Source organism: Kogia breviceps, chromosome 3 (assembly GCF_026419965.1).
Source record: "Kogia breviceps isolate mKogBre1 chromosome 3, mKogBre1 haplotype 1, whole genome shotgun sequence".
NCBI classification, from domain to species: domain Eukaryota; kingdom Metazoa; phylum Chordata; class Mammalia; order Artiodactyla; family Physeteridae; genus Kogia; species Kogia breviceps.
The window spans coordinates 184782852-184797812 of NC_081312.1; the positions used below are offsets into that span (position 1 = coordinate 184782852).

The 14961-nt window shown below is 42.5% G+C and overlaps 1 protein-coding gene across 9 annotated transcripts in view; it reads left to right on the plus strand.

Annotated features, from left to right (window-relative positions):
• The window catches only part of CACNB2 (calcium voltage-gated channel auxiliary subunit beta 2), a 422888-nt gene that overhangs the window by 361530 nt on the left and 46397 nt on the right, over positions 1–14961 (plus strand). For 5 of the 9 annotated variants that reach the window (XM_067030500.1, XM_067030502.1, XM_067030503.1 and 2 more), the window contains 4 exons: positions 2636–2758; positions 4653–4789; positions 8203–8279; positions 13343–13476. In XM_067030500.1, coding sequence (XP_066886601.1) covers positions 2636–2758; positions 4653–4789; positions 8203–8279; positions 13343–13476 — 471 coding nt within the window. Of the gene's footprint in view, positions 1–2635; positions 2759–4652; positions 4790–8202; positions 8280–13342; positions 13477–13621; positions 13642–14961 lie in introns of all 9 variants that reach the window. The other 4 variants (XM_067030501.1, XM_067030504.1, XM_067030506.1 and 1 more) reach the window with 1 other exon arrangement.

Genomic DNA, 14961 nt, shown 5'->3' on the forward strand with positions numbered 1-14961 from the left:
GGAATTTGTTCAGACTAGGCTCCCTGTAAATAAATCAACATTCAAATCCAGGTTCATCTCAAACCCTCTATTCTTGAACCCACATGAGTGGAATTGATGTAGACAGTATCTTCCGTATCATAGGTGTGCCGCTTAAGCTGGATGGAGCTGAAGTGAGTTCAGTGAATCAGAAATGACGTCGTCGACTGATCCCCTTTGGTCAGCATCCTGCCTCTTTCTCTCAAGCTGATAGGCCTTCCTATCTTCCCTCCACTCTGTCTATTCTACATTCTAAGTTAGAAATATAGTTCTAACTAAATATAAATATGGTCTAAATATAGTTCTAAATATAGTTCCTGAAATATAGTTCCTAAAGACACTGAGGGACGGGGTTCTGCTTTCTTCTCTCCTACCCGTATGCTCTGTAAAGCTGATTCCTGTATGAAGCTCCTTGTCTAAGGGGAGCCTGGTTGATGATAGGAGGTGAGCCAAGAAGGGAATTCCACATTCTGAATTGAAGTCTTAATCTAAGAACATAAAATCATTATCTGTGGCCCCGCTTATTGTAGGCTAACCTTTACCACCCCTTTATTTTATTTTTTCTCACTGTTCCCTCTCCCTACTCCAGTGTCTGAAAAGTTGGTCTTTGGATAAAAGACAAGAGATTTTCATGGGATCCTCTGTGGAGTTGTACATTTCAAATTTATGTCTTCCAGTGGTTAAATATATATATATATATATATATATATATATATATATATATATTTGCTATATATATAGGCTACACTTAAATTCTGTATCTTTAAAAAATTTTTTAAAGGTCCCTGAGAGAGACAAGAGATCATGTCATAGAAAAAAAATCCTGGATTTATATTTTGGGGATCAGAAATTCTCTTGAATAATGGATCAATATACTCAAGAAAATGCTATTTCTAGTAGTAAAACTGAGTCTGATAAAGACTGCATCTTATGGAAAAAGGCACCAACATACGCTGCAGCTTGCAGCTTAAAATGGCACAGCCCATCTGGACAGTAGTTTGGAACAGAATCTTCAAAGGTCTTGATAACCCGTGGCTTGCACATGCTACCTCTGGGAATGTGGCCCAAGGAAAGAATTCTCAATAGAAAGAGGCTTTTCATACAGAGATTTTTCAAGGCAGAATATTTATCATAGTGAAAACAATTTTAAACCCAGATGTCAAAAAAAAAGTGTTGAATCGTTGAGGTAATTTTCTAAATGGTAGATTTTTTAAAGTCTATCATCTGTTAAAACCAGATGCGTGATAAGTGGCTCCACCCTCTCTTCAAAACATGCCCTCAGTTATTTTTGTTTAAAATAGAGAACAATGCCCTGAAATAAATAAACATTTACAAATTTAAAAAATAAAAAAGTGTATCACCTGAAAAACTACTATGTTAAGAATTGGGTAAAAATTGGATAAGAATTCGGTAAAATATTATGATCATAGCTATAGGAATCAAAATTTTTTTTAAATTTCAGGAAAACATGGAAATACTATCACACAATCAAGAATTGTGTTTCAGTGGTAGAACTATAGGCAACTTTTATTTCTATTTTCTTAAGTTTTGTATTTCCATATGAGGAACAGCCCCTCTTACATTTTTAATAAAAATTCGTAAGGGATGCCAAGAATTGCATTTCATGTCTTCAGTCTACTTCCTGCCTACTGTGCCCATGTCTCGAACCCGGTCCTCCTTTCCCACTCTGCAGGAACTCCGTGGCTCTTATGAGCTCAGCCCTCAACCCAGGCAGTAGTCAGCTAGAACGGATTAACTCGGAAGATTCGGAAGTGAAGATGGGTTCTTTCTGTTCTAATTCCCTCTTGTCCTTCATGAGCAGTCCCGACGAAGAGCTCTTTGAATAGGAAGAAGCTGCTCAGAAGAAACCCACTTGCCCACAATGTGAGAGAGACACAATGCCAGTTAGAGCAATACCTCTTTTCACCGTTTCTGAGTTGGCCTGCTTTTTCACCTTGTGATGAAACAGGTGTTGCCTAGATAGAGGACAAACATGTATCTGTGTATTTGCAAAGCATCAAATAATGAAGGATAGCTTAATGAATGTTATCATCTGTAGTGGCTGAGCGCACTCAGGAGGAAAAACAATAGAATAAAAGGTCTTTGCTTTCATGATACCCGGCAGCCGTGAATATAGTGTTTGTAGTCATAAGATATATTCAGTGGTTCTTTGTTCATCCGAAACATTTTACCTTTTGGAATTATGCCATTTAGTATTAATTAAAGTACATGTTTGGGGTGGAGATGGCAGCGGCTAAGTCTTTTTCACTGAAACACAGAACTGGGCATTTCCATCCTGTGTATTTTTCCTGATTTCAATTTGCTACAAGCTATTATGTTGTAAACTCATATATCAGTAGTTCTTCTTCACCTTCGTTACTTGTAATGCTTTCAAAGAGTACAGTGGCCTTTTTCTAGCTCGGAAATGGGCAGCATAGCTGAGCGCTCAAAGGTTTGTAAATACTAATAAGCTGTTTTGTGATAAAGAACCAAAGTTGGGAAAAGCAACAACAGTGACAACAGTTATTCAGTGTATGTTTGTACTTTGAGGGGGAAAGAGAGGGAACACTGTTTTTTCTTTTTTTAATTTTTCTCTCCTTTCCTTTTCCCATTTTAGACAAAGCCCGTTGCATTTGCAGTCCGGACAAATGTCAGCTACAGTGCAGCCCATGAAGACGACGTCCCGGTGCCAGGCATGGCCATCTCATTCGAAGCAAAAGATTTTCTGCATGTTAAGGAAGTAAGGAGAATAATTGGAATTTCTATCCACATGATTTTTTTTTACCTTGAAGCATCATTTCTTACTTCTCATTGCTGTGAAATAGCATGGAGTGTAGCTGTGGTTGGATAACATGCATATGAAATCAGTGCCTCTCAAGCTTTTCTAATATAAATATAACCTTTTTAAAGAAGAAAAAAGTCACAGGCCTCTTGGAATAACCTCAAGGCTCCCCTGGGCTCTGTGACCCAGAAATTGAGAACCACTGGAGTAGATGATCCTTTTTTTATACTTAACCTGTACTTTTTGTGTTAATGTTTAACCTTGACCATGTGTCATTTTCCCCTCGTGTCCCAAGTTTAACCATCTGGGGAGGGTTTAATAATAGTATCTAGACTTCATGATCTCTCCTCTCTGCTAGCAGGGTCTAAACTCAGGCCACTTTTGCCCGTTCTCCTTCTTTGGTGGTAAATTTCTTCAGGGGAAGGGGAAATGGATGCAATCAGAGCCAACAAGGCAAGCAACAGATATCAGGAACACCCCTTTTCCACCATGCCAAAAGCCTCCACGTTTTGTTAACAATGACTCAATCTTTAAATTGGAAAAATTCACTCTTAATTAAGGTTTATTTTGAGTCGACATTTATCAGATGCCTGCTTTGCAGAACACTGTATGAAATGGCCAGAAATTCCCCTTACACGATGTTCTAGGTGTGTGAGTATGAGGTTTTCTTGAACCTGCAGGAATGTACAATCAGAGCACTTCCATCTGGGGGACCGTCTCTCCTAGGGAGCATTTGCAAAAAAATTTTTTACGGTTCTAAGGATTTTTTTTTTAATTGAAGTATAGTTGATTTACAGTGTTGTGTGAATTTCTGCCATACGGCAAAGTGATTCCGTTTTACGTATCTATATATTCTTTGTAATATTCTTGGCGAGGGAGTAGGGGAGGGAAGGAATGGGAGTTTGGGATTAGCAGAGGCAGACTATCATATATAGGATGGAGCGTCTGTCGGTTTAACTGCTCAGGCACTAAAGGCTGTGAACAAGAGGGGTCCACTGCCAACGAAAAGAGACAAGAGAATGTAGAGCCTGCCACTTCTTTGACTTTTCAAAAGAGCTGTCATATTTCTATTTGGCCAGGAAGGGAAGACAGAAAATAATTTCTGAAGTATGGCATGCCTAGAATCTCACTTTACAACAGGAAGTTAGATGAATCCAGGCTCTCTTCCCCAAGGGCTGATGCTTAGAGAAGAAGGAAAAGAAAAACAGAGTGGATATTCTTCTTTGAAATGTTCGAGAACAGGCTTGAAAAATACTATTCAGCCGAGGGACATCAAACCGTATCCTAGAGATTCAGGGTCGATATTCTAGGCACGAGAGAGAAATTGCCAACATCCACATAAGTGGCGAAGTCATTTGTGAAGGCCCGACTGTGGTCATTATAAACCTGTCTGCACAAAGGTAAATTTTGCTCTGACATCAGATATTTCATGTCAATGTCAATGTTTATCACTCACTGTTAGTACTTCTAATTAATCTGATTATATAAGAGGAAGACCTCTGTAACGCTCCCTAGTTCCTGCTGGTCTCTTCTCAGGAAGCCCTGTTAATCTTTGAACAAGAAGGGTTTCTCCTACTCACGGGGCCAGCAGCTGCAGTGGAATTCAGGCGAGTCTCAAGGCCAGGAAAGTGAAGGCAGAGTCAAGCGGGAGACGGATTGGTGAGCTCCCGGAAAATACGTGCTCTTAGCGTACTCAACACGTGAACAGGGTTTCCTGACTTGCGATATTTGAGTTCACTGTAATTGCCATAATACTTACGTCCAGCGAAAATGGTTAACGGGGAAGAAAAAGGATGTGAAGATTTGTTTAACTTCTGTGCACTGATTTTAACAATTTTGACTTTCCGTTTAGAAATTTAACAATGACTGGTGGATAGGGCGATTGATTAAAGAAGGCTGTGAAATCGGATTCATTCCAAGCCCAGTCAAGCTAGAAAATATGAGGCTACAGCATGAACAGAGAGCCAAGCAAGGGAAATTCTACTCCAGGTAGGAGAAAAATATCAAGTGTTTGTGTCAGAGTTCAGACTGTACTATCTATCATTCGTGTACTGTCAGTTGTTGTATTCTACTATCTTTATTATGCGTTAAAAAGCAGACTGGTGAGAGCATCATAAATCCTGCATTTAAATAACTTCATCCAGGGGCTTCTCCGGTGGCGCAGTGGTTGAGAGTCCGCCTGCTGATGCGGGGGACGCGGGTTCGTGCCCCGGTCCGGGAGGATCCCACGTGCCGCGGAGCGGCTGGGCCCGTGAGCCGTGGCCGCTGCGCCTGCACGTCCGGAGCCCGTGCTCCGCAATGGGAGAGGCCACAGCAGTGAGAGGCCCGCGTACCGAAAAAACAAAAAACAACAAAAAAACCTTCATCCAGCCTCTCATTTTCATCCCCTTCTGGAGAGAGTCAAATTAAGTATTATCATGAATGAAAAGAGCTAAGGTCATAGAGTATTACATTCAGGCTTCAGCGCAGAGGAAATTCTGAAGTTTAATCTTTTGCTGAAAATACTCGGCCATCCAGCAATCCTGGTGACGAATCCCAGTGTCCCCAGCTGCCTGGCATGGCCGGAAGACGCTTCAGAAATGACCAGCTCAGATTTCAGCAAAGAGCAGCTCTCGTGGTCTTTTAATTTCATTTTCACTTAAGAAACTCAATGTTCAGTTCTACCCACCGATCAACACTTAAAGGGAAACTCAGTAAATTGTCATTGCCGATAGCAATTAGATGAGTTATGTCGTAGGCTGGGGCCAAATGATTTTGTTCCTAGGATCCTTGAGGCTGTTTGCCCCTCACGAGAATCATTAGAGGGGCTCCTCAAATATGCAGTGAATTTTAAATTGAGCCCCCTGCAGACAAGTCCAAGAACATGGTTTGCTTTTCGCTGTGAAAGGATATGTTACTGGCAAGTCTTTTCTTTAATGTGAACAGCTAGGCTTCTGTTTTCTGAAGCTTACATTTTATTTTTTGCATAGTGATGCAAAATCCTTTGTCAATGACCATATATCAGTGTTAGCAAGAGTTTTTCCAGGTGCCCACAGACAAGTCAAATAGAAGAAGCTTTGTGGTTTGGAACATCCATCTTCATTCACTAGTATTTTATAACTCTCAGGCTCTTTTAGTTCAGATGGATTCTTCCCTTTTCAAGACCTCTAGCCCATATTTGACTTTTATTAATCCCTGGGTTATTGGGGACTCGCAGATTGTGAATGCATTTAGTCATGTAAAAGTAGATGCGTGTAGATACACAAAGCTTGGGCATTTTTCTCGTAGGACGTTGAAGACCTGATACCATTTATTTGATTTCTAGTCTTGTATTGGCTTTATTGTATCTTTTTCTATTCTCTGTATTGATAATGATTTCTTAATACTAGTTAATAAAATCCTCCTCTGCTTCTTCATATACAAACTGAGAAAGGAAAACTACTTCTCAAGGAGTAGGATGGGAGACATTTTTGCCAAATTGTTAAGAAGGCAGGGTTTCCTTTGCAGCCCAGCTGGGGACCCCTGGTCTAGCCGTTAGCAATCAGCTCAGCTTTATAAGAACCTACAGGAGTGGTAGGTATTCGGGCCTCCTCTTCCGCAGATGAGGAAACAGGCTGAGAGAATGTAGGGAACTTGACCAAGGCTGCAGAGCAAGTAAGGTAGAATCAGGATGTAAACAAAATCAGTCTGTCTGTAGCTTGACCTCAGAGGCCTGTGTGCTGTGAAATCGTGCAACGAGGCCTGACCAAGCAAGCACAGAACAAATCGTTATTATTATCGCCATCTGTGATTATTTACTGTATTGGCTGTATTGTTTTGCTATTGCATTTTTTCCTTAAAGAACTATAAATTATCTGTATTTGAGTAGTGTAACACCTCATACCTATTCTAAGGAACTCGTTTACCTTTCCTTTAACCCTATTCATTTTCCTTTGATTTTCTGGATTATTTTGTCCTGTCTCTTTACCTAAGCTTTTGCCTAAGTAGGTGAAAATACTTCTTCTTGTTTTCAGAGGTTTTTACATTTGTCTCCAAACATTTTAAATACACTTATGTTTTGAGGGCATAACTAGAATCCAGCAGTATTATAAAACTCAGATGTGTAAGTTGTAAAAAACCAGCAGAAATCAAAGGCAGTAGGACTGGAGCACAGCTCGAGAACGTAGCATTTTTATAGAATTAAACATGAAGGGAAATTCGAAGAGAATGTAAAACAAACCCAAGTTTGAACTGGAATTAGACATAGCAGTTTAAAAAAATAAAAAAATAAAAACTTGTGGAAGAAAATGCTTTAGTCTTGGTAATGGGTATTCTTATATACCTTCCAGAAATGGCTGCTCTAATACTTTTACATGTCATCTGGTATCCTTATTAAACGTGCTGGGATATCTTTTAAGAACCTTAAAACATACAGAGGCCTCCTGGTTCTTGCTTAAAGCTTTTGATGTTTGTCTTTTTTACACATTAAAATGCCAGAATGGGAGCAGTAAAATTCAGCCTGTCACTGGTATTTTAGTGGAACTTATATTTTCATACTAATATAAATGAAATAGTAAATACATGTAAATATTTACAAAATATTAAATATCACCCTCGGATGCATAGACACTGTGGTGGATTCTTTCCACGAGACCCTGGCTTGGCTATGACAATAAACATTTGGCCATGAGGTTGTCTTGCTGAAATTCCGTGTCACTCTTTTAAAATGTTCCTTTCTGACACTGAAGCGTGTCTTGGATTAATGATAGAGTTTGGTAGTTCTGAAGTATACGCTGTTCAGATTGTTCCTGAGTGAACCAAGCTGACTCCTCCATGTTTAGCCACATATGCTTGAGGAATGTTTCAGGTACACTCTGAGGGTTAAATCATAGGACACTTTCTCGTGTTCCCTCGTGTGTCTTTTAAAGGTTGGCAGATTTTAGCATAGCTGAGTTGTTGGGGATTTTTTTAATAGGTTGCTTGTAAAAACTTGAATACTTTCCATCTTAGTACACTGAAAAGGAATCCAGCTAAGACAAAGGAGCAGACACCCAACAAGAATTAAACAAGAAGTTTGGCTGTTAGCCTGCAGGTTTGTGCACTGCTTCCAAGAGTCTTGAAAATAAGAAGCAGAGGAAATCTTTGCTCTTATCTATCTGGGATCCTGGCAGAGAATTTGAGGACTGCAGCAAGTACCCAAGTTGTCTTCCATTCTCTCAGGGCCTTTTCAAATGAATCCTTGAATTTGCAGCAGAGACCTTGACACCGCTGTGTCGAGTGCTCTAGGCGTCTCCGCTGGGAAATTACTCTTCGCCTCCTTGGAGGCAAGACAGAGTTAAAGTTCAGTAAAAACATAATGAGTCATCATGTTTATTGAGCATTACGAATGTTTGAATCTCCGAAATAAGTATCAGTTGTAATATAAATTTTTGCTTTTACTCCAGTAAATCAGGAGGAAATTCATCATCCAGTTTGGGTGACATAGTACCTAGTTCCAGAAAATCTACACCTCCGTCATCTGGTAAGTAGGTAGTAAGCGCTGAACAGTACATACCGCATTTCATGCTTTCCTCCGTCTCTACCCAGTTGTGTGAGTTTCCATAGACTGAATCACGAGGTTAACCCTTGAGATGTTCAAAGGGATCAGAAATGAGAACGGCCACCTGGAGTTAGGAACAATTTGGGCAGCTTTTTTTCTGGCTTTGAAAAAACAGAAACGGTGTCAGTGTGCTCACTGCTTCGATGATCAAAGTGATGAGCGGATTTGACTTTCTAGCCCTGCCCTTCGCCCCGGGCCCCGGCAGTGTCACGGGCCGTAAACGGATGAACGTCCACCTACAGCCACGCTCGTAGGCAGAGTGGGTACTGTCTTCTTTGCAAGGTGCCGAAGAAGGACACCAACGTACATGTGAGTTTCAGATAAACCATGAATACTATTTTTAGCCCAAGTCAATATTGTACAAGACACACTTGAAATGCTTTTCATGGTCTCGTAGCTGAAATGCAGTAACTGAATTTGTATTTGCTCAGAGTCTGGCAGCTCAGCCATTCCGTACTGAACTTGGAGTTCTGTATACACGGGAGACGAATTGGTCGAACTGGATGAAAACCCATGATCAGAGTCTTAGTTTGCTAAGAGGTGCAACTGAGAGTCGGAGTAACAGGATAAGGGTTGGCCAGTGGAGCTTTTGTGTATTTCTAGAAAGCTGGAAGCGGGAAGAGGTCAAAGACAGAGAAGCACGTGCATCTGTGGAGAAGCCAAGGAACAACGCAGTTGCACTCTGACCGCCTGAAGAGCAGGGTCCCCCTTGTTACCGACGATCACGCCTTGTGTTCCTGGATGCTGGCAGCTTTTAGAGACAATCCCAGGCTTCTTAGTAAAAACTAGAGGACTTGTGGAGTGAGCAAAATCTGAGCCCACTAAGAAATCGTTTTAGAAGGTATACTGACCCGTGTACTCACAACTAGCAATAATTCTAAGTTGCCCCAAATTAAGTAAGATAGTACATTTGAAATGAAGCATCGAAATCTTTTAGGTATGATGTGAGGTTGATGTCTTCTCTTGATGGCTGGTGAGTAGATATTCCCTGAATGCCCAGGCGCAAGGGGGCTTATCTCTGCTCCTTCTTAAATGGGTGGAGTTGCAGGGATTATGATACAAACCTTATTCTCTTCCTCTGTGTCTTCAGAACTGTCCCGGAGAGTCCTGAGGACGGTCACGAGGCTCCAGAAATGGGAAAATGCCAGTTCACATTGTGATAAAGTAGCAGCTCCACCCCCAGATTGTCAACCCCACTTCCGTCAAGCAGGAGGGCTTTTCCATTCCCTTTAACCGAAATGTAGCCTTCTCATCGTTTCGGCCACATAACGAGACGTGGCACGCGCATCTTGAAGGAAGAGTCAGTGTGTTTGGAAAATAACATTTCATTTCTATAGCCCGATGTTACTCATTCCTAAACATCAAGTTCAATTAAGAGTTGCATATGATACAGATGATTTTTTATTCAATATCCCGAGATCAACCATAGTGGAAGAGAATATATATATATATGTATAACAGAATCACTTTGCTGTACAGCAGAAATTAACGCAACATAGTAAACCAACTATGTTTCAATTTAAAAAAAGACAAGTTAACTACGAATTATATTCTTTAAAACATGGATAACTTTTGTTTGCAGAAAACAATCTCTCCATCATCTTTGCCTTACTATGTGGAAGTGTTGACATTTTTGCTTGGTAAAAAAATAAAAACCACAGTGTAAAGAAAAAAAAAAAGGATTATAAACTTCACTCCCTGAGTTTTATACAGAGACAGGACTTTGGAATCACTTTTCTGAATCCCAAGAGTAGAAAACACTGTGACTAAGTGAACAGGAAATATTAACCAACTGCAAAACGTATAATAGGTCCATCAGGCTCCTGCTATAACTTTCTTATCAGTACTGCAACTTACTTAACCGAAGACATCAGAAACTTCTACAGAGAGAGTCCTCCACCCCGCCTGCAGGGAAAGCTGCCTAATCTCTCAAACGGGGATTGGCCTCCGATTATCATTGTCATCTTTGTTTCCCGAGACCCGAGACCCTACCTACAATTCACCTCACTCATTGCGAGACTAAAGAACAGAAGCCTTTGCCCAGAGTAAATATAATTGGAGGTTCTCCAGGATGTGGAAAAGGAAAAATTTCCACCTCACCCCTGGGGAACGAGGTAGCAGTTGGTTGCACGGCGCGTACCCCACACCTACACACGTGTGTCCGCACCCGCTGCCCCAGCATGCGGCTCAACCCGACCCGACTGTCGAAGATCACATTTAAATTTTGAGTTCAAAACAATATTCCCAAGAGTCTCTGCCCAAATAAATAAATAAACAAATAATTTTTAAACGAAAGCGTGCTAGTGAAGAAAAGAAGCTAGTTTTTAAAGGAAGCAGTTTTTCCCAAGTAAATACTAAGGTTTGCCAAGGTATGCCAATGCAAGTATGAAATTAGAAAGGGGAACATCTCACATCTCTCAGTATAAGGAGAACCCTCTGAGCCTAATAAAGTGTACAGAACTATGAAAAGAGTTGAAGGTGCTTCTTAACGCACAATTTCTTTAACGTGTTCTGAAGGTAGCCAGGTGTTTGAGGGTTCTGTGTCTCAGGACAAACCCAGACGCTTTTAGATTTCAGTTAACCAAAATCAAGACTAGTAAATGGCAAAGTCCTCAGTTTGGCATTTTGAGCCCTTGTGTCCAAATACAGGTAAATTTCAAACCCGACTCAAGCTATGTGTGGAGGCAGCCGAATATCTGGGCAATGGCGCAGCTCAACTTTGTACGCGTTTCCACTCTTCCTTTAAACAAAAAACCCAATGGACAAATCATAAAATTCAGTTCGTGAACTTTGCCATCCCAGGGTCCTGTCAGCGCTGACAGGCCATTAGGTATCCTCAATTTCAGAGAGGCTCTCGACGGGACTGTCCCTTGAATGTGGCCTTTATAAGCCCCATAAAAGACTAGAACGGTAGAGGCATATGAGAATTGACCACCAAAAGGGAAACTTCTTTGATTTGGCTTCAGGCATACTACAGGAATCATGAAAAGCTGAGCCAGATCCTCTCCATCTTCTCCAGGGAGACGTGAATAACATGCCCCCTAAATTGGGGTTCGAGGAAGAGCCCCATCGGGTGGTAGGTATGCAAGTCAGCATCAGTTCAAACCACGAGGCACATTTCATAATGTTTCCATCGTGCAACACGTGCTGAACCTCTGAGCTTACGCAAAGGCATAGATGGGGCAAAGAGAAAGGCGTACTTACTAGGTACGCCTAACCATGTACCTGAAATTAACTCATTCTGTTAGCGACTGTCACTGGAGAGAGAGCATCTTGACCTCACCTTCGTGCAGGCAAGAGCTGACACTTGCAGTCCTGTGCCAGCAATGTCAGGTGTTCTCTCCATCCCAGTGTTTCGACCTCATCACATGAAGAGGAACAGTTCAACAGCAGAGCCTGGTTTCTGAAAGGCCGAGTGAATCATCCAATATCCGTCATAACTTCCACACCGAAAAATAACGTGATGCCTGCCCGATGATCTCCAGCCATTTGCAAAGGTCCGGGGCGGCTGTCAGGAGCAGCAGGGCAGCTTATGTTCCACAGGGGCTGGAAGCTAAGGTTTTGCAACACTGAGCCGCCCGTCCTTTCACAGTAGCAATCTGGCCCTTAAGTCTGAATGCACTGTGGTTTCTGTTAAGAGAGCTACACGTGTGATATGACGCTTTCCTGGGGCGAGTACATTTCTTCCCCGCTTCTTCTACTTGACCTCACCTCAAAGGACACAATAATTTTCTAGTGAGCTCAGCTCTGTAGTAGCTTCCGGAATCCTGACACTGAGGACACGAGCCCACTTGGGAAGCTTAGGGAATTGGATCAGGGCCCCGGGATTGTGGCGGGACCTCGGCCAGAGAGTCACACAGCGTCACAGAGGCAGAAGAGCTAGATTCCAAGTTTTCGCCAAAACCAAGTCCCTTCAACCCTGAGAATTTCTTTTCGATCTTGAAAAATAAGAGCGTTGCCGCTGATTTCCTCAAATGCCTTCCAGCTCTGATTCTAGCGAGAGGATCAGATTCTCTAGTGATCTCACGCGTCGATGCACCGTGTAGACCTCACAGTGAGATGCTGGGTCGTTTTTCATTGGAGACTTAATTCTCCCGTGCTCTGTTTTCAGGGCCCGAGAGTTATAAAGTTGAAAACATGACGAAGCACAAATCTAAACCCCTCGTTCTCCAGATGAGGAGGTCGGTGGCATATTCTCTCAGGTCTGCCTGCCCTTCTGCACTGCCTTTCATGTAAACCCAGTGAGTTTATATAAAACAGCCGGGAGGCGCCTTAGGTCGCTGTGTAAGATTCATTTCATTTGGACATCATTGGATCCAGTGGTTTCTAATTGGTCTTCAGTCAGGCCTGCCTCGGGGGTGCCCACATCATCGTGAGATCATTTTAATCTGGTCCATCCTGGACCCCGCAGAGTCATTTGCCTTATGTATAACTTCTTTGTGTTGCTGGGTTTAGGATTTTCTATTCTCTCTTTCCCTCAAGTGCCTGTGGTAATTGCGGTGAACCTTTTCACACTCTGCCCTCATTTTCACACAAAACCAAGCGCAATAACGAATCAGAGGCACAATGTGATAAAGGTTTCCCATGTTAGTTGCTGATTATCTGAAACCTGGTTTAAGCTCCGGGAAGAAGTGAAGGTGTTCTGTCCTGTTACTCGTAGACAGTTATTTGGAAAATATCGTATTATATTTGAAACAAAACTAGAAGTTAAACACTTGTTTCTCTGAAAACTCTTATTCGAGAGATGTAGCTCTGAAACTGATGTGTCCAAGCACACAGACATTATGAGAGCATCTTTCTGTGTGATTTGATTACATTCTTCATGTGCTTTACCTTGAAGTTTTACTTTGTTTACTGTGCTAAAAGCACCCGTGATAGATCTTTGACTGTGGTTAGTTTTGTTTGCTTTTCGTTTTACTTTTTTGATAACCGATTTTTCCTCTCCTGTCTACCTGATGATTTTTGAATTGTTTGTCTGTATATAGCTATAGACATAGATGCTACTGGCTTAGATGCAGAAGACAATGATATTCCAGCAAACCACCGCTCCCCTAAACCCAGTGCAAACAGTGTAACGTCACCCCACTCCAAAGAGAAAAGAATGCCCTTCTTTAAGAAGGTAACATGAACTTCCAAGCTTGCGTCTGTCCACATGCTCGACTGCACGACGTCACGTTTCTAGTCCTGTGGACTGTCTGCGTCCTTGATACAGCCAATAACATGCATGCTTTGTTATTCTTTGTTTCTTTTCCATGCTGCTGTAGCTAAGCAGAAGCAGAAATCGGTAAGTTCACACTGATATAAGCCGTGTTTATCCTGCCCCTGGCATCATTTGCATTCAATCCCACAGTTTGATTCAATACAATCGGTTCTGTCCTATCGAGCTGCTAACTGAGCCCATGCATTTCCAACCGACTAAATTCAGTGAGTGACCCGCGAAAGCACCATTGCAGTACTTAGCCTTTTTGATGGAATAATATCTACCGCCCAAGGGCATTCGTTCCAACATTCAAGGAACGTCAAACGCTGACGACTCCACGGAATGCACCTCTCTCGTGCACGCTTCTGTCTCTGTCTCTCTTTTCTGCAGAAATTTAACAGATAGTCAAGCCTATTAAAACCATCATTCGATTCTGATTTATGATATCCAGGTGCATAGCTTGTACGAAAACATTTTTTTCAATTCTTCAATTTTTAATTTAGTCAGCATTTAAACTTCTGATCCACTAGGTGCAAAATCCGCCGATGAACAAGACGAGCGGGAAACCGCAGGCTTGTTTTGGCGGTTTACTGTGAGTTTCTCCTGTTGTCATACGTAAACCCTCTCCCCACGTTACTCAGACCTCAGCATCCGCCCCGGCGGACGGCGGCGCGGTGGCTGTGCGTAGAGCCTTTGCCACTGGCCGACCAAGATGCTACCCAGCGATGTTCTTTGTCCCCTGACTGGCAACAGGGTATTGCTGCGCTCCACCGATTCCAAAGTCTGTTCCCTCCGGCACATTTTGTAGCTCCAACGCGTTATTTTCTAAGGATACCTCCCCTACAATCCCCTTCTTTCCTTCCCTTCTTTTACACACCACTGCCCACCGCCTGCGGTGCTGTGCCGTCTCCTGGAGTTATCCTTTGTGACGTCAGCACGCCCGGCACAGCCTCTCACGCCACGCAGGGGTGCAGTAGAATCTCCTCCCCCTTCAGCTCTCCACGCCCTGAGCTCTTCTCTGTGCACAAGGATTCTGCCCTGTGGAGGAGCTTTGAGTCATCAGTGGGGTGTCAGACGCTGAACTGTGTCTCGTTTTGTTTTTTAAGTACATTATGGTTGCTTTCATCATGGAAGACCTAGCCACCCCAGGCACAAACTAAAACCCCTGGATTTTTGTGTGAGCACCGAAAGCCCCAGCTGGACGTCCGTCCACGACACTGGGTCCATTTCTCTGGTCGTGTCTTCTTGTCACGGCCAAAACGTGCAGCCAGGTGCCTGACGGTGTTCAGAGCAGCAGGAACCTAGAAACGCAGCATTGCCGGGCTGCTCTGGGCTTCACAGAGCAGCGACAGGAACAAAAACCACGTGCGCCGATAGGTTTTTGAAGTTTGCTGACTCTTAAAC